The sequence below is a fragment of the Rhinichthys klamathensis genome, unplaced genomic scaffold (assembly GCF_029890125.1).
Source record: "Rhinichthys klamathensis goyatoka isolate OS25496 unplaced genomic scaffold, OSU_Roscu_1.1 h1tg000274l_1, whole genome shotgun sequence".
Classification (NCBI taxonomy): domain Eukaryota; kingdom Metazoa; phylum Chordata; class Actinopteri; order Cypriniformes; family Leuciscidae; genus Rhinichthys; species Rhinichthys klamathensis.
The window spans coordinates 573,344-597,659 of NW_026606793.1; the positions used below are offsets into that span (position 1 = coordinate 573,344).

At 40.4% G+C, this 24,316-nt stretch overlaps 2 protein-coding genes across 2 annotated transcripts in view; both read right to left on the reverse strand.

Moving 5' to 3' along the window:
* LOC130102560 (zinc finger protein OZF-like) overlaps positions 1-19,582 on the reverse strand; it is a 34,896-nt gene extending 15,314 nt beyond the window's left edge. The window contains exon 1 of the mRNA XM_056268514.1: positions 19,450-19,582. The gene's annotated coding sequence lies outside the window, so the exon portion shown is untranslated. The remainder of the gene's footprint in view (positions 1-19,449) is intronic.
* Positions 5,928-23,448, reverse strand: LOC130102538 (uncharacterized). Its single transcript, XM_056268491.1, has 12 exons — positions 21,760-23,448; positions 21,379-21,665; positions 16,492-16,618; positions 16,137-16,377; positions 11,681-11,957; positions 11,388-11,565; positions 11,159-11,235; positions 10,870-11,050; positions 10,443-10,691; positions 10,151-10,322; positions 9,928-10,076; positions 5,928-6,285 (listed from the first exon to the last, which is right to left on the reverse strand). Exons 1-12 carry the CDS (start codon positions 22,808-22,810, stop codon positions 5,960-5,962), a joined length of 3,315 nt encoding a protein of 1,104 aa, XP_056124466.1. The 5' UTR covers positions 22,811-23,448; the 3' UTR covers positions 5,928-5,959.
* Positions 23,449-24,316: the final 868 nt, after the last annotated feature.

A 24,316-nucleotide genomic window follows, 5' to 3' on the forward strand; every position in this document is an offset into this window, starting at 1 on the left:
GATGATTTTCAGATCATTTTGAAGCAAAAACTCTAGGCGACAACGTACATTAGTCAAAAGTCTTGTGGACACATATTTAGTATGTTTTTTGTGTCCTTATTTCAAAAACTTAATTTTTTAGTTTTTTCAATAACCATAAACAATATTCTCTCAAAAATACAAACATGTACATACATGTTGCTCACACATTATGGTAGACCTGCTGTGCCATTAATATGTTTATAAGCAACTGAAAAAAGCACAAATGTCAGAGCATGTCAAAACATCTCAAGGACCCCAAAAACACCTTGGTCCCCAGAGGGTTAAAGTGAATTTCAATTTGTACTAATTGTATCTTATTTTTAATCAATGTTTCATCAACCAATTGCCTGGATTTAATAAATAAGAACTAAATATAGCAGACAAGATAATCCCGACACGGAGGCGCCGGCGCGTGAACTGGAGCTCGTCTCATAAATGAACCGAAACTCAGCGTATAAGGTAGCCTACTTCACAGACCCGAAAAATATATCTATACTGAAATGTCTACTTGTAAACAGAACAATTCAAAACGAAAGAAAATGGACTGCTCTCTGCTTATCTGTATGAAATATGCATTTCTCTCTGGCGCATTCACTACTGCGAAGATCGCGAGTCAGCAGCGTCAACTTCATGTTTATTAATAAACAATTAGCCAACGTCTTGCGATGCTATTTACACATTTGTGTTACACGTCTAATGGCCCAATGACGCTACGATGAGCATTTACTACTTTTAAAAAATACGGGTCAGGAAGCAGGTCGGGTACAATATTTTCTTTCTTTTTTTTTGCGGTCTGAGTTGTGGGCGGGTTAGTTGAAAACGTCGGTCAGGTGCGGGTTGTTTATACATTGACCCGTGCATCACTGGTACTGAGGGAAGATGGTTATGGGTTGATGCCCCAGGCTGAGCTATCTGTAGCTATCTGCAGATAGCTCGTGAGCTATCTGTCTCCTGGTTCAGCATCGTCCCTGAAGGCTCCCGTGCTGCCCACTAAACCTTTAAAAACTACATCTAATTTAGTGGGCAAAGCTTATACGGCAGCAGGTCAAGCCGGAGCCTGTCTTCACACTATGGCAGTGCTTCAGGCTTATCAGGCAGACGTGTTGGGGGATCTGGATAATAGTGAGGGAGTGGGTCCTGACGAAATTTGAGAACTTAGTCGGGCCACAGATCTGTCTCTCATGTCTCTCCTCTACGAAGGAGACCGCTCATGGGTGGTCTATGGCAGCCCTTGTAGCTACTGAGAGAACCTCTGGTTAAATTTAGCAGAAATAAAGGAGAAAGATCGGGCGTTTCTGTTAGATGCACCTATTTCTCCTTCTGGTCTCTTTGGCGACTCAATCAACACGGTTGTTGAAAGATTTCAAGGCACCAAAAACCAAAAAACAAGGCACCAATTTCTCCATCGCCGAATCCAGCCCCCTGGGGATGCTGGGTGTGAGCATCCCTAGCCGAGATCCTCATATCACGCACAACAAAAAGGGAATGGTTACAGAATCCAGTTTGGTTCTCCTCCACCTCGGTACAACGGGGTTCCTCCACACTTTAGTACATCGCGAACAGGCTCTGGTAATGGAGAAAGTAGTAGAGTCTCTATTAACGAAAGGAGAAATAGAGCAGGTGTATTCGCCCAACAGAGAATCAGGGTTTTACAGCCGCTACTTCGTTATTCCGAAAAAGGATGAGGGGTTGCGTCCCATTTTAGATCTTCGTCTGTTGAATTGTGCAGTCAAGAAACTCAAGTTCAAGATGCTCACTCTCAAACAGATCGTGACTCAAATCAGTTCTGAGGACTGGTTTGTCAAAATAGATCTAAAAGACGCTTACTTCCATGTCTCCATCCTGCATCTACACAGGAAGTTCCTGAGGTTTTCTTTCGGGGGCAAAGAATACCAATACTGGGTGCTTCCATTCAGTCTCAGAGCAGTTAGCGGTTCGGCATCGAGATGTCATCCTCACTCACATGAAGAAATTGGGGTTGAGACTCGATGCCAAGAAGAGTGTGCTTTCTCCACTACAGAGAACCACTTTCCTTGGTTTGGTATGGGATTCAGTCACTATGCGAGCCACACTATCTAAAGAGATGAAGCTAGGCCAGTCACGCACTGTGAAACAGTTTGAGAGACTGTTGGGCCTACTGTGCATGAGACCCTTGCAGTGGTGGCTCAGGACCAGAGAGTTCTCCCTGAGGGGAAACCCACTTCATACGATCAAGATCACGTGGCGGTGTCTTTGTCTGAAACTGCAAGTAATGTTGTTCAGCCGTATATGTATGAACCGGAATCGGACAGTGAAGGAGAGGCTGAAGAAGTAATTACAACATATAGACTGCAGCAGGAAGTTTCAGAATGGTTAGTTGATGTTCTAATTAGGGTTGGGTATCGTTTGGGTTTTATCCGATTCCAGTACCTACTCGGTATTTTTTAAACGGTTCCGGTGCTTAAACGGTTCTTAAATCGGTCCTTAAAAAAATGAAACCGCACACACTTTATCAAAAAATAATACCCTTTAATTTACAGGGCCAAACTGGACACAATATTAACTTAAATCTTTAAACAATATAAATACAAGTAACATATGGTAATAATAAAACCAATATAAAATAAAAATTCATATTTACATAATATCAAATGAAACAATATTGTATCAAACAATGTAATAATACTGGAGATTAATAGAGATTACTAGCAGGCAGAGCTGCCAACTCTCACGCATTGACCGTGAGACTCACGCAAATGACCCTTTTCACACAGAAAAATCGCGGACAAAGAGGACACGGACAGACAAGACAGAGAAGGTTACTTTTGATATGGAACAAATCCACAGCTGTCAGATTCTGTCAATATTTTTACGAGATTCACACAATAAATAACGTTTTGGCTCTTTGAAATGTGACAGATCGCTGTAGCGCGTCAGTTCAAACGGCACGTGATACAGCAGCCTACAAATCCACTGCTTCTTAGCTACGCAGCGTTGAGTAAACCTATGAAAGAGAACATCTCTGGTTACTGGTGTAACATATCTCTCAATAGGGAACGAGACGCTGCCAAGCTCCTCGCGCTGCCGACCAGCTTCCTTTTTCGGCAAAGAAATCTGAGGAGCAGATGGCGCGCGCGCGCCAACATAGTATGACGACGTAAGTGCGTCGATGCGGCGCCCGCGCCATCAGCCAATGAATTGGCTTGATTCTATATGGGATTCAGACTATCGGCACACCCAGAGGGCGTTCTGACACGTAATTTTACACGTGAAATGCAGCCAAACCTTGCGAGAAAGAGCGCGCTTGCGAGACAGAAGAGACTGTGCTCCAAACTGTGTAGCACACGCACGGCGGAGAGAGAGAGAGCGAGAGACCTTGTGTGTGTGCGTGTGTGCCTAATGAAGTTAGGCACCGAAATCAGGCACCGAAATTTTCGTTCTTATTCGGTCTGGTTACTACCGTTTACGTCGGAACCGGTTCCCTATTGGCACCGAGTTTCGGTACCCAACCCTAGTTCTAATGTAGTTAAACCCAGTAATGTAGACTCAATAACTCACTGTAGGTGTCACGCATTCATGTTACGAAATTTGTGGCAAAAAAGGTGAAAAGACGGATGCGACAGCTTGAGCAGACTCCCAGATGTATGACTGAGCATCCTGGATTGGAGCCTGTTTGTTTAAACGTGTATTCTCTTCAGAATGCATACAACATTTATCGAGCCGACTATGGAATCTTACATCTGCATGGAATTGTACAGTAAGTGTCGATGAAGAGTGTTTTAAAATTTTATGTCACGGTTTTATATTCGATTAAAGTGTAAATTGCAGGTAAAATTTTTCACGAAGATAATGCAATGTGCTTACTAAACATAAAGATAAGAACTGTCCACCATTGTTTTTTTTAATGTTTTTTATACCAAAATTCTGAATATAATATGAAAAGTTGGTACGTTTTACAGTGCTTTTAAGCACGCCCCCTCCCTTCCACTAGCTGGGCGTTACGTCATAAAAGGTACTCCAAGCTTTTACTGTCTATCCTCCAAGCCTAGAGTTACGCTATATTGGAGACCTAGCTAGCAAAAATGGTTAACTATTGGGATGTACGAATACATCAAAACCGGGGGAGAGGCTCCACAAGTTCCCCAAGGACAAACGGCTGATTCGTGCCTGTAAGTGTTAGCATAACTTACCCGAGGTAGAGCTTAGATCGGGCCCAAAAAAATCAAGCAAGACCCTACCCGAGCCCGCTGTGTCCGAGCCTGGTCCGGCACATTAACTGTAATTATGAGCCCGAGCCCGGTTTAAACCCGACTATTTTTTAATACGTGGGTCGTTATAACTGACGTTCTCAACTACTTTCTATATTACTTTCTCCCGCCCGCAACATGTATGTTTTGTCCCGCTCCCACCCGCAAAAAGACTTTTTCTGTACCTCCAAATACTTTCAAGTTAGCCTACATGTCGCCACCATACACAAGCATAAATGCTCCTGATAAATTATTTGTTATAAAGCATTAACACACAAACCACTGTTATAACATAAAAGCAAGCAGCTACTGCGTGCATGGTTTGGCATGACTGATGCACGCTCCCATAATAATTCCTAAAAAGCTGACATCAGTTCATTGCGATCTCACACATCTGTTATTATCAATGAAGCTTTCATAATACACTATGTTTGTTATAATTAGAGGATTTGCCAGCATACAGAATTCAGCACTGAACAAAAAGTCCGTTTTGAGCGGTGAGGGGAGTCTATCTTAAATGCTTCTGATTGGCCATTGCATTCAAGAAATCAACACGCATGTCTGTGATTGTCTACATCGCTCAACCCTGCAGACATGTTAGAAATAGAAACTCTGCCTGTAAATCGTTTCTATTTTGTTTGAGTTGTTCTTATTGCTTTTCTGAAACAGATGAATACAAATGTATTAGTTTTTATGTTTTATTCATAGATATTTCTAGTTTGCAGGAGTCCCGCGAATCGTTTTATTCTCCCTCAACCCGCACACACAGAGTGAGTGCATTACCGCCCACGCTCCCTTTTATGACGTCATCACCCAGTTACTTTAGAAAACATGCTACCTTTGAAGAAACCCCAATAAATGTTATTTTAACGCATTTTAAGACAGAAATTTTTAAATGTATACATATTAAGCACTTTAATTTACACATTAATTGGTTGTGGTGGTTAACCTGCAATTTACACTTTAAAGTTTGAAAATCGTAATGCAGGGCTATATAATACATTTGCAATCAACCTACACATATTGACTGCACAAAAGTAAAAACTTGCCTATATTCTGAATTGTAACCATGAAATTGACAACACATATTGCAGAACAAACTTAATATTTATTAACATCATCAACACTCTGCAAATACAAGAAAATTATTTCACAATTTGTATAAATATTCAGTGGATGGATCTTTTTTCCTTGTAATTAAATAAACATTGCAGTTTCTACAAAAAACAATACATACTGTAAACAAACTAGTGAATATTTTAAATTTGATATACAATAGTAAGATATAACTTCAGGAGTCTTAGATTGTGCTTATGAACAGCTCTATAGAATTATAAGAAAGCACAAAATGCAGCATAGGCTGTGCTATAAAACAAAACAAAGACATTGCTGAAAAATAAATGATTATATGCACAGGTGAAACTCGAAAAATTAGAATATCGTGCAAAAGTTATAATTGTGAAGATTATAGCTTACAGTTTATGAAAAAACAAAATTCTAAATCTCAGAAAATTAGAATATTACATGAAATCAATAAAAAAAGGATTTTAAATACAGAAATGTCGGCCCTCTGAAAAGTATAATCATGCATATGTATATAGTTATATATACTAAATATATTAGTTTCACCTTTTAATTTGAATTACTGAAATACACAAACTTTTGCACGATATTCTAATTTTACTAGTTTCACCTGTACATTGGCCTGTGTTTTAGTCGTTACAGGTTTCTGGCATATCGCTCCTTTGTGAGCTGGTGCTGGGGTTTCCTTGGACGTCGGGTACGTGTCGTGCTTCCAGCCTGTGTGGTGAAGAGGGGTCACCGTGAGTTTCCAGATGTTTAGGGCAGATATGTAGGTTTCCCACCAGCTGATGATTGAATCTGGACACCATGGTGGAGATGACCTCCTCCTTGTCTGGCCGCTCATACTCCGCACAAAGGTCTGGTGGTATGGGTATCTTTAGTACCTCATCCATGGATGGAGCAGGGTCCACAAAAACATGGTCAAATATTAGGTCCTGCAGGTCATCTAGGTACTCTGTGCAATAAAACAAAATGTATTTGTAGATATTAAAGTATTTTACCGTTAATTTATATTTCATTTTATAACAGGGCGTTTTTCAACAATTTTTCTTGCCGGTGCAACCAAATATTTATTTAGGGCTCGAATGCCGGCAAAATGAAAGCGTAACGAAAATGCGCTATTCATTTAGCTTCACGGACCGTTTATTAGTTCAGACCAATAATAGACAGTGCAGCGCCCCGAACTTGCCAGTCGCGGGCCGATCTTGATCACGCAACAATGTAACTAGGAGATCCAGTGAAGAAATCCATTGAATTCGCCTCAGAATTAATAGCATCATCGCTGCGAGATCCTGTGAGAAACCATAGAATCCGATTCGCCGCAGAGTTCTCTGTTATAAACCATAGATATCAGATCAAATCAGTTCACCATGGATTTAGGCTAATGTAGGAAGTGTAACCATAACTATGGTATTGTGACAGAAATAGTCAAACGCGAACACATCTTTTTCCAGCACTTCAAAACTATAATATATATATATATATATATATATATATATATATATTAGGGCCGGGACTTTAACGCGTTAATTAAGATTAATTAATTACAGACTTTAACGCGTTAATTAATTACACAAATTATTTTAATCAAACTTAGTTTTGCACCGCGGAACGTTTCTCACTGGATGAGTTTCGGCGGACCGATTATACTGGCGCACCAACTAGCGCTCATGACGAAGAAGCTGACGAGATCGCTTTGGTTGGCCGGTGGATGGGAAAATTTGTTATAAAAAGCGAATGGATGGAAGCGTCGATAAGAGCATGGTTGTGTGCAAGCTATGCAACAAGGAATTCGCTATTGCTATTATGGTGTGTTCACACCGCACGCGAATAGAGCGTCAAATACGCGTCTATCGCGTCAAGTTAGACACTTGAACATTCGCTCAAGTCCAAATTTTTCAACTTGCCAGAAAGACATTCGCGGCAAACGCGTTGCCCAATTCGCGTCATTCGCAACGCCCGGCGCGAATGATGCGTCTATTCGCGTCTTTGCGTTGACTTTGTATGTAATCTACTCGCGCAAATAATTAAATTCGCGTTCGGTATGAACACACCATTAGTGTGTTCAATATGCTATTGCTACACTTAATGGCAAAAATTGCACTGGTCTGCTGGACTTGGTTGAACAAAAATAAACTATTTTGTTGCTTAAGCTTATCAGACTGATCTCATGAAATGGCGTATGTATGACACGCCAATTCGTATTTTCATTTTTGGCGTGCTATCAACACGCATAATCGCTTTTCAGCGTGTTTATCAACGCCTTTGACTTAACGTTATATTACTGTATTATGTATATATAAATATATGACCTACCCCAACCCCATCCCTAAACCTACCCGTCACTGGGGTTAATACCATTTATGAGTCTTCTCCTACCATCCTAGGAAAAGAAATATCGCTCCACAGATGTAGATATAGATTTTGCTTCGTTTCGCTCGGACATTTAACGGCGTACACATACACGCGGAATCACTCGGACATTTAATGGCGTAGACATACACGCAAAAGATTTCGGCGTGGACATACACGCGGATACCTCAAAATGCGTATAGATAACACGCCACTTGAATTGAAAGTGGCGTGTATGTTTACGCAAAGTCATGATGTCATGTTGTGTATTCAGTCATTATTCAATATTATACTAAAAAAATCCATGTGAAAAAAATTACTTCTCACTGTTCTCAGGTCAAATATTTATGCAAATAAAATGCGATTAATTTCGATTAATTAATTACAAAGCCTCTAATTAATTAGATTAATTTTTTTAATCGAGTCCCGGCCCTAATATATATATATATATATATATATATATATATATATATATATATATATATATGATATATATATATAATTCAGTAATTCAGTGACTTAGACGGACTTATCTTCAATGGCACCATTTATTTTCAAGTATTACAGCTGTATCTTAATGGCATCTTTTTATGAATGAAAGCCAGTATCACTAATATTATAGCTACAGATGTCTCGATGAAAATGATTTTCCCCCCAATTTTAAACGTTAAGCTTCAAAAAATATAAAAACTTTTAATTTAAGTGAACTTAAAACAATCCACACTAAAACCCATAATAAATGTCATTTACCTGTACCAAACAGAAATTGAATAAGGTTATAAAACAGTCCGCACTGCATAAATTATAAATGAAATATAGATTAATCCTTATCAAAGCTACAAGCGTTCTTCAGTCAAGAGCAGTGAGTAATTTTCTCTGTTCCCTCTGTTCTTTAAGTTATCTTTACTGACAGACAGAAGTAATGCCTCCTGTCACTTTAAGATCTGCCGCTGCTGACAGGATCTCATGCATCTCATTCTCTCACTATATTTACTTCCATTTAAGATTTTATTTAACTCATTTAAGACTGTTCTTGTGAGGATACTCGACAAAACAGACATTTTGGCATAAATGTGTGAGTTATTGACAGTTCGTTCAAGCGCGAAAGAGAACTCGGTAACTTACTGGCGCGGGGGCGTCTTTCTGTGCGTCGTGTGTGCGCGCGTCAGGAGGACATTCACTGACAGCACGTTCTCTTTTGTCTTGTTGCGCAGGAATGGTTTAAAGCATTTGCGTGAATAAGAGCATGATCATAACCCTAGCTAAAGGATGACAGAAAGAACGGATGGATGCTGTGTTAATTGCGTTAAATATTTTAAAACGTTAAAGCTGGACAAAAATGAATCGCATGCGTTGATGTTGACAGCACTTGTCATACATTGCTGACAGAATACTTTTTTTTTAGTAAGCTACACAGAATGTTCTACATTTAATATTTAGCTAACAGTCTGAAGTTACCCATTATTCTGACCTGAGCTAATTTCCTGAATCAACCAACTCACATCTCCTTTGTTTCTTTTCATCCATGATGACATTAGTCACCTGTTGTTGTTTCTGGCGTTTCATCACTGACTGTGTCGCAATTAATTTTTTATAGTCTATGGTCGCAACCGCTATACCTGCGCATTAGAACTTTCAGTGAGCTATTTTACACAGGCTCGGTCTTGCTCCTCCGTGGCAATGACGGCGTGCGGTTAAAAATCATAACAAACTAATTTGAAAGTGGGGGGGACATGTCCCCCCTGTACGCAATGGGAAATTACACCCGTGGGTAAGACATCATCCCCGGCCTTTATGAACTTGCGCTCCATGCTTTCACCGACGACGCTAATGTGACGTATGGATCTCAACCACACTGTGTTGCCAGAACCCGCCCTGCTCTGCTTCTGATAGGCTTGTAACGTTAGTTAGAGCTGCGATCCTCTCATATGATTGGTAGGTGAAATCAATTGACTCGAAAATATTAAACCGCATGCAAGTTCCCAATTTTATTTTCCCTCACGGCCGCACGCCGGAGATCCGGCACGGTGCCGGAATACTTTAAGCCCTGGATATCTGTACGTTAAGTCTATTTATTATTAAAGAATTTGTCAGTATTACAGTTATTTTGGAGAAAATGTTAATAATTGCATTGCAAGCTGATTTGTGCCCCTACATTTTCTGCTTGCGCTCCTAAGATTGGGGCTACAGCGCTCCTAGTAAAAAGATAAAAAATAGAAATATAAAAAATAAATAACTAACTTACTGAATGTTGGTGGTGTCTTCACTTGTTTGATCGTGCATTGTCCTTTCCTGGGCTTTGGAAGGTTCACTTTGAATAGTGGATGTCCTGTTGATGATGTTGCTTGTGCACAACCAGAATTTTCATTGTAATGAAATGCAGCCAGGTATAGTCTGCAAGTGCACAGACACAATTCAGGAAAATAGCCTATAGTGCTGTAAAGTTATTTTAACAGCAGTTGAATTACCTGCACAACATTCCAAGAAACGGGAACGCCACATTTTTTGGGGCAAACCGTTGAATGACGCTATGAAATGACTCAAAAGATGAAGTCTGGTGATGCGGACTTAGTTTGGTGACGTCCTTCAAAATCCGTGCGTTTGTCATCACTTTCTGCAGCTTGTAGAATGCCTGAGTTCCTATGAGAAATTATACAAAAATTGCATTAATTACAACTAAAAGGTTGTTTACACTTCGACTAACAGTCCCTTTTTTTTTTATGTCGTGTTGTAAAAAATAAATAAATTACAGTATCATACCGGCAACAAGCCACTTCTTTCTGTCTCTGCTTCTCTTCAGAGGATGTAGACAAGCAGGAAAGTTTGGATCCTCATGTGTGTGTACGTTCCTGACATGGTTCAGAATCGATTTCCATTTTGCCACTCTTTCTGGTCCAGTGGTTGAAGATGATGCAGTCCAGTAAATGTGGTTTTTAATGCTTCTCTGCCATTTCCGTAATTTTTCACAGTCTTTCATCTTGGAAATGTTTTCAAGTTTCCTCGTAATCCCTGTAAATAAAAATACAGACAAGCATTATACCGCTGAGAGGAAATACAGTGATGTTCACAGTTTGCCAGTACTAAATATTTGTGATATGTCTATAAATTGTCACAGTTTCTTAATTTTCATATTATACCCACTTATAAAACTGTTATTGAATCTGTATGATTTATAATTAAATAAAACCTTTTTCGATGTGCCACACATCATAAAATTGGTTGATGTTACGTTCTCTGAGGAACTTTTGTATTTGTGGGTGGCGGTCAGTTACAATACACTCCAGAGTAACACCACGAGCTTCCAACAGGGCAAGGCTCCTCTGTAATCCCTCTTTTTCCATATGGTAGCTTCCTCCCACTTCGTTACTCTGAAATAGACAAGTAGGGAACGAAACAATCATCTTAGACAAACCTGAAGTTATAAACTTCTCGAAATGTATTTTTTTTTAAAAATACTGATATTTCTTCTCTCCCACCTGAACCAACTGTATGTCCACAACGGTGTTGGTCTGAAGGTCCATCAAGGTATAGCTTCCAAACTTTGCAGAGTGGCCTTTGAAAGTAATATTACACAAAGCATTATTACCACGAGTGCATTGAACTCAGTTAGATACTACCTATAACTACTATGCATGTTATGCTTCATTATCCAGAAAGTACCCGAGTAATCCCATCCATGCATCCTTCTTATTTACAACTATGTACCTGGTGAGTCAGCCCTCATGTCACCTCCAACGATGACCCTTTCCCTTTTACTCAGGCGATCTAGCGTCTCATTTCGCCAATGCGTCCACTTGTGCACTATAGCTGGCTCAACGTACAATCGGGAATGGCGCCGAAAGGTGTCATACTTGAAAAGCTGCAGATTCATAGTAGAGCATATCTGGTGACACAAAAAGCGGCCAAGATTATGTAGCACATTATTCATTTTAAATAACAAATTTTAACATGGTAAAGTGTTAATAAAAACGCGTTAATGTACTTGATATTTCATTTACCTTTTCGAATTTGTAGAATGAAGCCCCACAGAGATATACTGCAGCAGAAATATGGAGGTTCCCAGCTGGAGTGCCGCCTAGAACCGGCTGGCTGTTCCATTTGCGTGAATATTTACAGTTTTTGCAGAGTTGTTCAACTCGTATAAAAGTTCCGATTCTTTGAGAACGCACAGAACAGCTCCGCTTGCAAACCGGGCACACCTCAAACAGCTCCATAATGCAATTTTCGTATATTATGTATTTTCTGGTTTTATGAATGGGACAAGATGCTTGAGCACTAAGAAACAAAAACTCGAATAGGTTAACCAATATTAAAAATAGGGATGCACCGAATCCAGGATTCAGATTCGGCCGAATATTGGGCTTTTTAACGGGGTTCGGTTTCTGCCGAACCTTAGAATCTTTTTCCACCGAACCGAACCCTTGGCTTGCACTACCGCCACGCCGCCGTTGATTACGGGAAGGTGTTTACGTTAGGCTTGTTCGACTTGAATAGAGAGCAGACGGCCCGTAGTGCTTTTAAATTGCTCTCGCGGTACTTTGATGTCATAAACAGAGCGGTCTGTGCAAGTCGAACAAGCCTATAGTAGTATAACGTGTTGTGTCAGGACAACATGACATCATGACTTTTGCGTAAACATACACGCCACTTTCAAGTCAAGTGGCGTGTTATCTATACGCATTTTGAGCTATCCGCGTATATGTCCTTATCCGCGTGTATGTCCACGGCGAAACGAACCGTCATCTTTTGCGTGTATGTCTACGCCGTTAAATGTCCGAGCGAAAACGAAGCAAAATGTAGATCTACATCTGGGGAGCGAAATTTTTTTCCCTAGGATGGTAGGGGAAGACTCATAAATGGTATTAACCCCAGTGACGGTTAGGTTTAGGGACGGGGTTGGGGTAGGTCATATATTTATATATACAGTAATGTACGTTAAGTCAACGGCGTTGATAAACACACTGAAAAGCGATTATGCGTGTTGATAGCACGCCAAAAATGGAAATACGAATTGGCGTGTCATACATACGCCATTTCATGAGATCAGTCTGATCAGGAAGAAAAATAGGGATAGCTCACAGCTAAAGTTATTGCAGAGGACAGACAGACTTGGCATCTCACAACTCGCACTTTGTTCCCCAATCGAACTTGTGTAACTGTCTGTCACACGATAAAAATGAGCATCAAACAGAAATAACCCGCATACATGGGGTGTTCGAGGCGCACGGCACATACAATACAGACTGCAGACAGTTCAACAGGGAGCGCGCAGCTCTTAAAGGGGCCACACCTTATTTCTACATGTTACAGTAGGTGGACCATTCGAATGCAGTAGGTGTGAGAAAGTGGAAATGGAACTCGTGAGCAGAATCAGTGTTGTTTGGCAGTACTTTCAGTCAAAAGAAGACAATTCAAGTCGAGCTACATGTTCAATTTGCAATGCTGATTTGTCTCGTGGTGGCAAGGACCCTAAACAATACACAACATCGCTGCTGTTAAAATGAATAATGTTGCTTATTATTTTTTTGTACAGTTAAAATAAAATAAAATGAAAAATACACGTTGTTTACTTCATTAATGTGTTTACTGTGTTAATGGACTGAGAATGAGAGTAAGATTCGGTATTCGGTTTCGGATTCGGCAGAATCTTAACCAGTGGATTCGGTATTCGGCCGAACCCCACAAATCTGGATTCGGTGCATCCCTAATTAAAAACAAGTCACAAAATATAATAATAGTAAAAATAATAAACGCCTGAACCAGGGGTGTTTAACTCAGTTCCAGAAGGGTTAACAGGCATACTTGAACTTTTTTAATGAGCCTTAAGGCCTGTTCACACCGGGCCGACGTTTAATGCCTCGTGACTAAACAAAGGGCGCCAATGTGAGTGTGCACACCGGCGCGAAAAATGCCACGCGTAAAAGCGTCATTTTTTTTTAAACGCCTCGGGTTCGTTTTTTTAGTTTGACGCGCTGCGTCAAAAACTATCCGACCAATGAGATTGGCGCTTTTGCTCACGTGTCTGGAGCTTCTGAAGTTACAGTAAAACACAACTTGGGGGCGCTCAAACACAAAACGGTCTTGCCGAGCACACATACGTAACGGCGAAGAAGATATACGCCAAGTAGCGTCTACACTGCCGGGAAGAAATAAGACGAGGAAGATGCAAGGCAAGATGAATGTAGAGCTGCTGGTCTCGTTGGTGTCAGAACATAAAGAACTATATGACAAACGCGACAGCGACTACATCTAAATCTTGATAAAAGAGAATGTTATGGAGTGGAATTGCAGAGCAAATGGGCGCCATCTAATGTCAGGGAATGAATTTGCATGTTCACTCGGCTCATCGTCAGCGAAAATCGCTTGGGTGTGAACACAAAAAAACGCGTTGAAAAACGCTGGCGAATAACGCACGCCGATATTCGTCCCGGTGTGTACGAGCCTTTAAGCCGAGTTCAGACTGCACGATTTTCAAAGTAGTCGGGTCACTGTTCTTTTCACACTGCGTGACTATCTGGGGTAACATTCAGTTGCTGCTGTGTTCACACTGAACGATGGATCGGCGACAGGCGGTTTCACACTGCATGACTTTACAAAAGAAAGAATCGCCGACAACTTCTGCCTGGTCCGCAAACTACGTTTCACAACCAAACACACGCGAGAAGTGATAAGGAAATAACGCAAGATCACGCGTGCGTGAGACCGGAGTTCTCGCGCCAGACTCAAATTGTTATTAAAAATGATAGCCTGAAAAAGAAGCTTGCGATCCCAATTGTCTGTGAGCGGATTTGAAGCGAAAATGAGAAAAGAAAAGCAGATTATGCAGGAGGAAATGGTTGGGGGAGACGAGAGCAAGGATTGTTTGTGGGAGGTAAAAAAATAATTTTGCAATGTGCTGCTGGTCAAGCAAATGTGTAGGCTACTTGGTTTCTGTTTGATATAATTGTAAATATATCAATTAAAATACTGATATTCTGGGCCCCGTATTCATAAAGATTCTAAGAATCCTCTCAGAAAACTCTTAATTTAGCTTAAAAACTTTTACGTAGGAGTCTTAGCTCAAGAGCGATTCGGGAACGATCTGATGGCAACTCTGAGTAAGGAAAAGACAAAAACTCTCATCTTAGTGAGGAGGCGGGGCTGACCCAGTTGCTATGTATGACACAATCTTTTGAAGACTGTGATTGGTTGGTTGTCCAAGAAAAAAAAAAAAAAGCCATTTTAAATATAGAGTTTACTCACACACACACATTATATTTATGTATATAAATCCTTTTTTTTTTACCTTGCTGTTAATTTCCTAAGGTATTTGATTGGCTTAGAATGATAAAAATTGTTCCACTCTTTCCAATTACACTGATTGCTGTCTATTTAAGTGGTGGTTTGAATGTTTATTTAATATAGCACACATGGATTAAAAAACAAGAAAGACGAGAAAGCCCGACTGGTCAGAAGAACCGTGTTTACTGTTCGCCCAGTTAGTGGATGAACACTAGGCCATTAAAGGGGTCATGAACTGGCTTTTTAAATTGTTTTATATTGTTGTCTGAGGTCAACTTATGACGTTCGCTTGGTTTTTACATTCAAAAACATCAAAATGAATAAGTAATAGGCTATTTTCTACCCTAGTTTTGAGCCTAGCTCAAAAACGCTCGGTTTTTATGGGCGTCTCGCATTGAAGACTTGGAAGTAAACGCCCACTGCTGTGAGTGGATAACAGTTTTGCATATTATAATGAGTTTCGTGTAATGCGCGAATCGGTGGGCGGGGCTAAACCGGCCGTGTTGAAGTAGGCGTTGATCTTCTTCTGCGGGGGTGGTGTTTTATCCTCTTTGTCGTCATAGTTTCCCACTTTGAAAAACGAGTCGTTTGCTGAGCCTGGTGTCAATAAAAGCTTTTATTGGACTAACAAGGACGTTTTCAGTTCTGAAACTTACACGATATTCTTATAATTTGATGACCTCTTAGATGTCAAAAGCTCAAGGAAAATTTGATTTCTCAGTTCATCACCCCTTTAAAGGAAAATTCGGGCTGGGTGTCACAGCAAGGAGCGAGAAGCGGACGTGGAAGCTTATAGCGCACATTAACGGTTCATTCCCCTGCTTGTGCGCACCAGGGAAGCCTGCTATTCATAAGTGCAGTTTTTTTAAGCCTGCAAGGTGGGAATGTCCAGTGGAAACTAAATGAACTGCGACACAATAAGAGGTTCTGAAAGTGCTGTAATGTTTGTGTGATCACTGCTTACAGAAGGTTGTTCGATTTCTCAAAACCTGTCGGCGAGCCAAAATCGGGGCTAAAATCGTGCAGTCTGAAGTGAACTCGGCTTTAGAGAGTTGATCAGCTGCCTCAGGTGTGTTTAATACTGATTAGAGGTAAACTCTGAAGTGCTGTGGCCAACAAGGAACTCAGTTTAACACCCCTGTTCTAAAACAAATGCACAGTTTTGAAACTTACGACATGTCTGCTGTCTCCGTTAAAGTTGTGTCCGTCTCTGCTGAATCAAATGTATAATCTTGCTCTTCAGGTGCTACTACAGATGATGTGTCCATTAGGGTTTCTTCATCATCATCCTCTTCCTCCAGTTCCACACAAGGTCTCTTTGATGGACCCTTTATAGGTGTAGAGGACCTACATATTATACCAGCTGCTGGTGACAAACTGTCAATGTCCGAAAATGTATCTGTCGTCTGGTCACCTGTAATATACAAAGTAGTTGTGTGTTACTGTTATGTGACACTTATTGTGTAACAAGACTAGTTATAGCCATAGGTCCTCTGTATAAGCAGTATCATGTAATACATAAACATACCTGAACTCCTGTAGCGAACATGAAACGTCTTCATTGAGAACCGAGTGCCAACAGACTTGGTCAGCGGTTTTGCGTCTGTCTGGCAAGCAACATCTCTTGTTCGGCTGCTCTGTTCTGATGTGCTGTCCTTTACAAATAAAGATTTCACTATCAGCGCGATAAAAAAATAACAACATAGCTGGACACAAACTTTATAAGTCTAACATGTTATTATGAACTTGACAAATTCAAAGGCAATTTGGAAAACAAATGCGTAATACTTACTTCTAGACGTGTAGCTGGATCACGAACAGTTGGCACCGCTACATCCTTCGCAAAACCTGCTTCATACTGAGCCTCATTCAAAAAGCTGTCCGGTGTAAAATGATTCGAGCAGACATAAATTAATTTTGGTAGAGTTGAGGGAGCATTTTCTTCAAAAACAAAATTAATCAACCTCGTCTTCATTGGCTCAGATTTCGGGAGTAAATATATTGAGCTATGTGGATTAATACATCCAGCTACACAACACCGACAACGCTTGGGAGACATCCTCGTCAGTGCAGCAATGGCGGATGTGTACAACTCTCAACTCGCTGTGAACTCGATCAGGGGTGCGTTTCCCGAAAGCATCGTTAGCCAACTATGCTCGCAAGTTCCGTCGTTACCAATAGAGTTCAATGGAAATTGCGACCATAGTTGGCTAACGATGCTTTCGGGAAACGCACCCCAGGGCGGGTCTATGTTAAAACGGCAGTGTCTGTCAACACTCGTGGGCGGGGCCTTTGGCTTTAGTGACGTCACTAAAGCCGCATTCTTAAAGCAGCATTAGGTAACTTTTATTGTTTATATTTTATTATTATTTGTATGTTACCTTTTCTGCAAAAAAAAAAAAAAAAAAGCATTGGTTAACTTTTGCTCTCGGGGTCCCCCTACAGTTGGGAAACAGTATTGTCTTCTACTACTGTCATAAAATCTTACGCGTGTATTTGTTGACATGCTTATGCCGAGTTCAGACTGCACGATTTTCAAAATAATCGGGTCACTGTTGTTTTCACACTGCGTGACTATCTGGGGTAACATTCAGTTGCTGCTGTGTTCACACTGCACGATGGATCGGCGACAGGAGGTTTCACACTGCATGACTTTACAAAAGAGAGAATCGCCGACAACTTCTGCCTGGTCCGCAAACTACGTTTCACAACCAAACACACGCGAGAAGTGATAGGAAATAACGGAAGATCATGCGTGCGTGAGACCGGAGCTCTCGCGCGACATTGAATTTGTTATTAAAAATGATAGCCTACAAATTGTCTGTGCACTGATTTGTAGCGAAAATGAAAAAAAATAATAAACAGTTTATGCAGGAAATGGTTGGGAAGACGAGGGGAGCAAGGACTGTGTTTTGCAAAGAGAGTTGGGGGTAAATAAATCATTTTGCAAATGTCCTGCTGTTGCTGCTGGTCATGCAAATGTGTGTGCTTTGTTTCTGTTTGATATAATTGTAAATATAGGCCTATCTATTAAAATACTGATATTCTGGTCTATAACTCCTCCTCCTCCTCCTCCTCCTCCTCCTCCTCCTCCTCCTCCTCCTCCTCCTCCTCCTCCTCCTCCTCCTCCTCCTCCTCCTCCTCCTCGTATCTTGCTCTCTCATTGGCTGTCGGTCATCGCCGATGTAGTTTTCAGTCAGAACACATTCACACAGCAGGATTGTGAATCGCCGACAGGTCCAGATATTTAGCATGCCAAATATCTCACAGGCGTCGGCGATTCTCTCAGATCGCGTCTTTGCTCATTCACACTGCGTGATTGTCACTCGCGTGAACGAGCACCGATTTGCCTGTGATTTCGGGCATTTGTCGGCGATTTCTCAAAACCTGTCGGCGAGCCAAAATCGGGGCTAAAATCGTGCAGTCTGAACTCAGCATTAGGGTGACCAACAGTCCTGTTTTCCCAGGACATGTCCTGTTTTCACGTCCTGTCCAGGCTGTTTTTTATAAAGTGATGAAAATGTCCTGGTTTTCAAAAAACTGCTGGAAAAGATCAGCTCTACAGTAAAATATAGATGGGCAAACAATTCCCAGATAGCACAAGTCTATTTGATGTTATATTTACATCTGGAAGACGTATTTTTAAGAGTGTTTGCTCATCTGCAAGACGTCTATAGGACGTTTCCTGTCAGATGTCAAAGAGACGTTTAGAAGATGTCAGTTTAACATGCATTCTAAATCATTACATCTTAAAGACATCTTCTAAACGTCTATTTGACATCTGACAGGAAACGTCCTATAGACGTCTTGCAGATGAGCAAACACTCTTAAAAATACGTCTTCCAGATGTAAATATAACATCAAATAGACTTGTGCTATCTGGGTTAAGGAGGATGAGGAAGAAAAACAGGAGGATGAGGAAGAAAAACAGGATAAAGAGGAAGAAAACTAAAGATATAAATAAATTTTGTTAGTTCGTTTTTGTAAGTTTGTGAGAGCTATTTTTGTTCAATTTGGAGGTATTTCGTTTAGTTATTTATTATTTATATATTTATATTTCTAATACAGAAGAGACATTACTTCTATCATTATTTCATTCATTATTTTTGAAACCTGTCATAATAAAACATGTTGAGTAACCTCTGAGAAGCCTATCTGAATTTGTGTCTTGTATAACAATTTTCAATCCATACAGAGGAGGCATAGCCTACTTTAAATGTATTGAAATTAATAAGGCATCTTTGAGTAAACTTCGAGTATCTGTTTGCCGGGCCGAGTGTCCTGGTTTTTGGTAATCAAAATATGGTCACCCTAATCTAACTTACATGTTTAGTAGACTACTGGCTAATTTACCAGATTGATAATTCGCTACTCTACTTGCATTACTTGATTCATGAAGATAAATGGAGGACCAGATAGCTTCTGTAACATGGCCAGGCTGACAACAAATTCTAAAAAATAGAGATAGTATGCAAGAAATACTTACTAGTCCAACAGAATGACGGCCAGGTCAGCATCGGTCGGGCACCCCTCCTCCTCCTTTAACTCACGCCAGCGAGCGAACGCTGGACCAATATTGACCCTCGTCCGGGCTTTAATTTTATCACTCTCCCGTTTTCTCTTCCTAGTCTCCTCCGACAAAACCTTTACTTTCTTCGGTTTAGTTGCTGCTTCGGCCATGACAACAACATACTGAGGTAAAACAAACAAACGCTCGTTGGGCTCTCACGTCAGAATTTGAGGAAGTGGGGGGTGGTGAGGGAAGTGATGTATGTAGTAGTGGGAAGTTCGGATCATGTTACTGACTCGGATCTTTGAGTCTCCCTCAGCAAAATGAACGAATCTTTTTTCGAGTCATTTTGTTCATTTCAGCATAATATTATTAAAATGGCATGTTAAATATCCCAACACATAGTACTTACGAAAATGTTGATTACATTTGTAAAAAGAATAAAAATAAACAATGTTTTATTAATTGATTAGTTGTTGGGTCTTAAGTTCAGGCTATTGCAGTCTGATTCTGTTAGTTCTAGGGATGCACCGAATCCAGATTTGTGGGGTTCAGCCGAATGGCCGAGAGAGCTCAACACGCTGCAACTAAAGAAAACACATGCAAATAGAAGAAAACACATTCAAATAAAAAAAAAAACGCATGCAAATAGAAAAAAACGGGTGCAAATAGAAAAAAAACACATGCAAATAGAAAAAAAAACTCATGCAAATAGAAAAAAACGCATGCAGATAGAAAAAAACGCGTGCAAATAGAAAAAAACCCACATGCAAATAGAAAAAAAACGCATGCAAATAGAAAAACCGCGTGCAAATAGAAAAAAACGCATGCAAATAGAAAAAAACGCGTGCAAATAGAAAAAAACACATGCAAATAGAAAAAAACACCCGCAAATTAAGAAAACATCTTCATCAGTTTCACAACACACGTGTGCTCCAAATACTCACAACACCACCATACAGAAACGCGCTGCAAATAACACAGAGCACAGCGGAAATGTTTCCAGGGGAACCAAATAAGTGACCGGCTGGGACGTGCTGGCATAGATATCCATAAATCTATGCGTGCTGGTGCTTACAGCTTAAAATTCTACTTTATTTATTTATTTATTTGTCCAAAACATACAGAGATAAAAAAAAAATTGATGACATACAACTTGTATACTACAAAATGTATTAACAATATGTTCAATGTCATCAGAATACAAATGAGAAAAGAACAATGAGCTGGAAACTAAAATAAATTAATAAAAAAGATAAAGAAGAAAAACATGAAGGAAAGTTGTGTAACTGATGCCATAGGCGGCCGATGACGTCACCGCTCGCTCGCGCCGTCTCTTCCGAGTCTTCTGAGGCGAGGAGAGCAGTTCACGGTAGGCTTTTCTCATATTTACACAACCATCACACACACTTTATTAGTGATGGCCAAATGAGGCTTCCTGAACCACTGAGGCTTTCCAGCCCATTGGTTCACCAAAAGGTTCGTTTACCTGAAGCCTCATGAAACAGTGTGCTCCCTAGTGACACCTGCTGTGCAAAGCAATGTATCGCACACAAATCTATTCATCCTGAGCAACCAAATTGTCATGGTGTGGGCACACCCTTTTTCTATTGCCTGTGTTTTAAATAAAGTTTTTTACTCTGCTTGTGTTTACCTATGCACACACAACTCACACACACATAACTTTGTATTCAGTAGTTCTTTGGGTTAGTGATGACAGTGAATGCCCCAAATGAGTGTCAAGAAATCACTGAGTGCAGTGCTGACTGAGTGCAATAGTGTAGTGATTATGGAACTGGGAGTACAATTATGTAGTGCTTATGGAACTGGGAGTGGAACAGCAAACTGCAACAGGGATGGGAACATTTTTACTGATTTTTATTTAAAAACAAAAGTTTTTTTTACAGTATTTGGATTGAGGCGGTTTCTCTTTTTGGAAACCACCTCTCCAGCCTTAGAAAACACCCTTTCACAGGGCACCGATGATGCCGGACAACATAAGAACGTAAGTGCCAGCTTATATAAATTGGGATGTTGGAGCTTCTGTTTGTTCCAATAACCCAGCGGATCCTCAGTCCTTGCCAGATTTGTCTCTGACAAATAACGGTCCACCTCAATAGTAGCATCTGCGGTCACACTGGAGCTCCGTCTGCTGTTATCCACTGTGCTGTCCAGTAGATGCCAAAGGTCACCTATAATTATACAAGGGAAAACACTCACTTCTCAATGGTTCACATTACATGACATTACAAATGTGAAAATTCACATAAGACATAGACTACTTACCACAGGTTGTAGATGGCCCAGCTTGTGAGGCAGGTACTTGAGCTGGGGGTGTTGTTTCAGAATTTCTGATAACATTGGCACATTCTGACTTTAGTCTTGTAATGGCTTCTTGGAGCTTCCCTGGACTTAGGAACCCTAGTTTTTTGAACCTAGGGTCCAGCAATGTAGGCATCGTCATCACACTAATGGATTCCATTTGTAACGCATGCTCTCTGACGCGACGGACAAGGTTGTCAGCCAGCTGCCTTGCCATATTTGATGTTAAGCCCTCGGATTTTCTTACTATTGTGTGGTTCAGCATCTTCATTAGGGGAATAACCTTTGAAGCAGACACTCTTTTTTCTGCAGAAAGCTCTACTGTGGCCTGGTGGAATGGGGCCAGTAGGTCGAGAGCATCCTTCATTGTTTCATACTCCAATGAAGTAGGAGGGCTTACATCTGTCCTCAAAGAGGCTAGAGCTGCCCCCACTGGCTCTCTCAGGTCATAGAGCCTTTCCAGCATGCTGTAAGTGCTGTTCCATCTAGTGTCCACCTCAATAATCATTTTCAGAGCAGGCCTCCCCATCTGCACCTGCACTTGGGCCAGTCTTTCTTTTCCTGTTGTGCTGGTCCTGAAGTAGGTTACAAGCTTCCTACATTTGGTGCGAAGCTCATTTAAGCCTGGCACATCATCGAAAGACTTCTTGACAATTAAATTCAATGCATGTGCAATGCATATCGCATGCCTAATATTCAATGCCCTCACACAGGCAATCATATTGGCAGCAGCATCCGTGACAAGGCACCTCACCTTATCCTTTATGCCCCACTCCTCCATGGCCATGGTATGGGCAATAGCCAAGTTGTCTGCCGTATGGGTGTTTGGGAAATGTTGCACCCCAAGCAAGATTGTCCCAAGCTGGTCATTGGCATCAATAAAATGACAAGTCACAGCCAGGTAAGCCTCCATGTTGATGGACGTCCACATGTCGGACGTAAGGCTAACAGCAACAACATTGTCCAATTTTTCTTTGGCCTTCTCCTTAGCCTCCTCATACCGGGTGTCAACCATGGACTTCAAAGCCTGAGAATGAAAATATTAATTGTTACTATTCATTCTGACTTTATAACAATAAACTACTTTAGTCTATTCACATACATACCTTTCTTGTTGGGAGAACATAGGATGGATCCAGCACATGCACAAGCTCCCTAAACCCCACGTCATCCACAACAGAAAAGGGTTGGGAGTCTTTGATGACCATGTTGACCAAAGCCTCATCCACCATTTTCTTTCTGTAATCTATAACACAGTACAATGCTGGTGTATTGTAGGAGCCTAACACATTATTTACATAATAAAAAAATTAAGATTAAATATTACTTTGACTAGTGGCTGGTCTGTTTGCAGCAGGTTGTGCATCCTCATGCATTGCACGATAATGCCTAAGCATTGAAGAGGTGTTGTTGCTGTAAGTCAGCTCTTTATGGCACAGCAAACATTTCACCTTCAACATGCAGATAATACACATTGTGATTATACAGCGATATGGTGAGGATTATGTGATGTTATGATAATAAATTATATAAATGTATACAAACCTTGTTATGAGCAATCAATTCAAAATGCTCCCAGACAGGAGAAGTTCTCCTCTTTCTTGCTGGCTCCATTGTAAGGGCTCTAGGTTTGCCTTTAACGTTTGCACTCTAAGGCTTTCCCTACAGTCTAGTCTTAGAATAATAATAATAGCAATAATATATATATATATATATATATATATATATATATATATATATATATATATATATATATATATTATATATATATATTATATATATATATATATATACAATAATAACACTACTACCAATATATGTATATATTAGTGCTGGGCAACGATTAAAAAATTTAATCGCGATTAATCGCATGATTTCTTGCGATTAATCGCGATTAATCGCATTGTTACGCGCAATATTGAATAATGAATTCTAAAGTAGTGTATTGCGCACTTTTGATTTAAATGTACTGCTACAAAAGTGCAATAACATGTGGTTTGCAAAAACTTTAAACAAATAAGGTGCTTTTATACCAGCAGTATTCCCTTTACACAGTATCAATAAAATATTTCTTGTAAATCTCAACTTAAACATTAACATAATCAAATCAAATATTTAAACAAAGCTATTTGCCACTGCCAGGGCATTACCTTTTATCTAGCTTGTTAAAACGAGTCCAGTTTTCTTTTCTTTTTTTTTCTGAACAGGTATCTTGTATCAGGGAGCAGCAGAAACAGTCTATGTAGTCAAAGGGTCATGATCACTACTACAGATATAAGTCGACCAACGTTACTTCTCTGATAGCAGCTTAGGTTTGGTCATGGCATGCCATGGTTTCCCACGTAAGATTACATTAAACAGAGGTAAAGCCCAATTTATACTTCTGCGTCGAACTCACGCCGTAGCTGTGTAGCGCGCGTACCCTGACGTGCATCTCTCCAAAAATGTAACGTCAATTCTACGCGTACTGCAAGCGCTGTGATTGCTAGAACCGCTCCCCGGGTTTCACACTCTCCCTCTG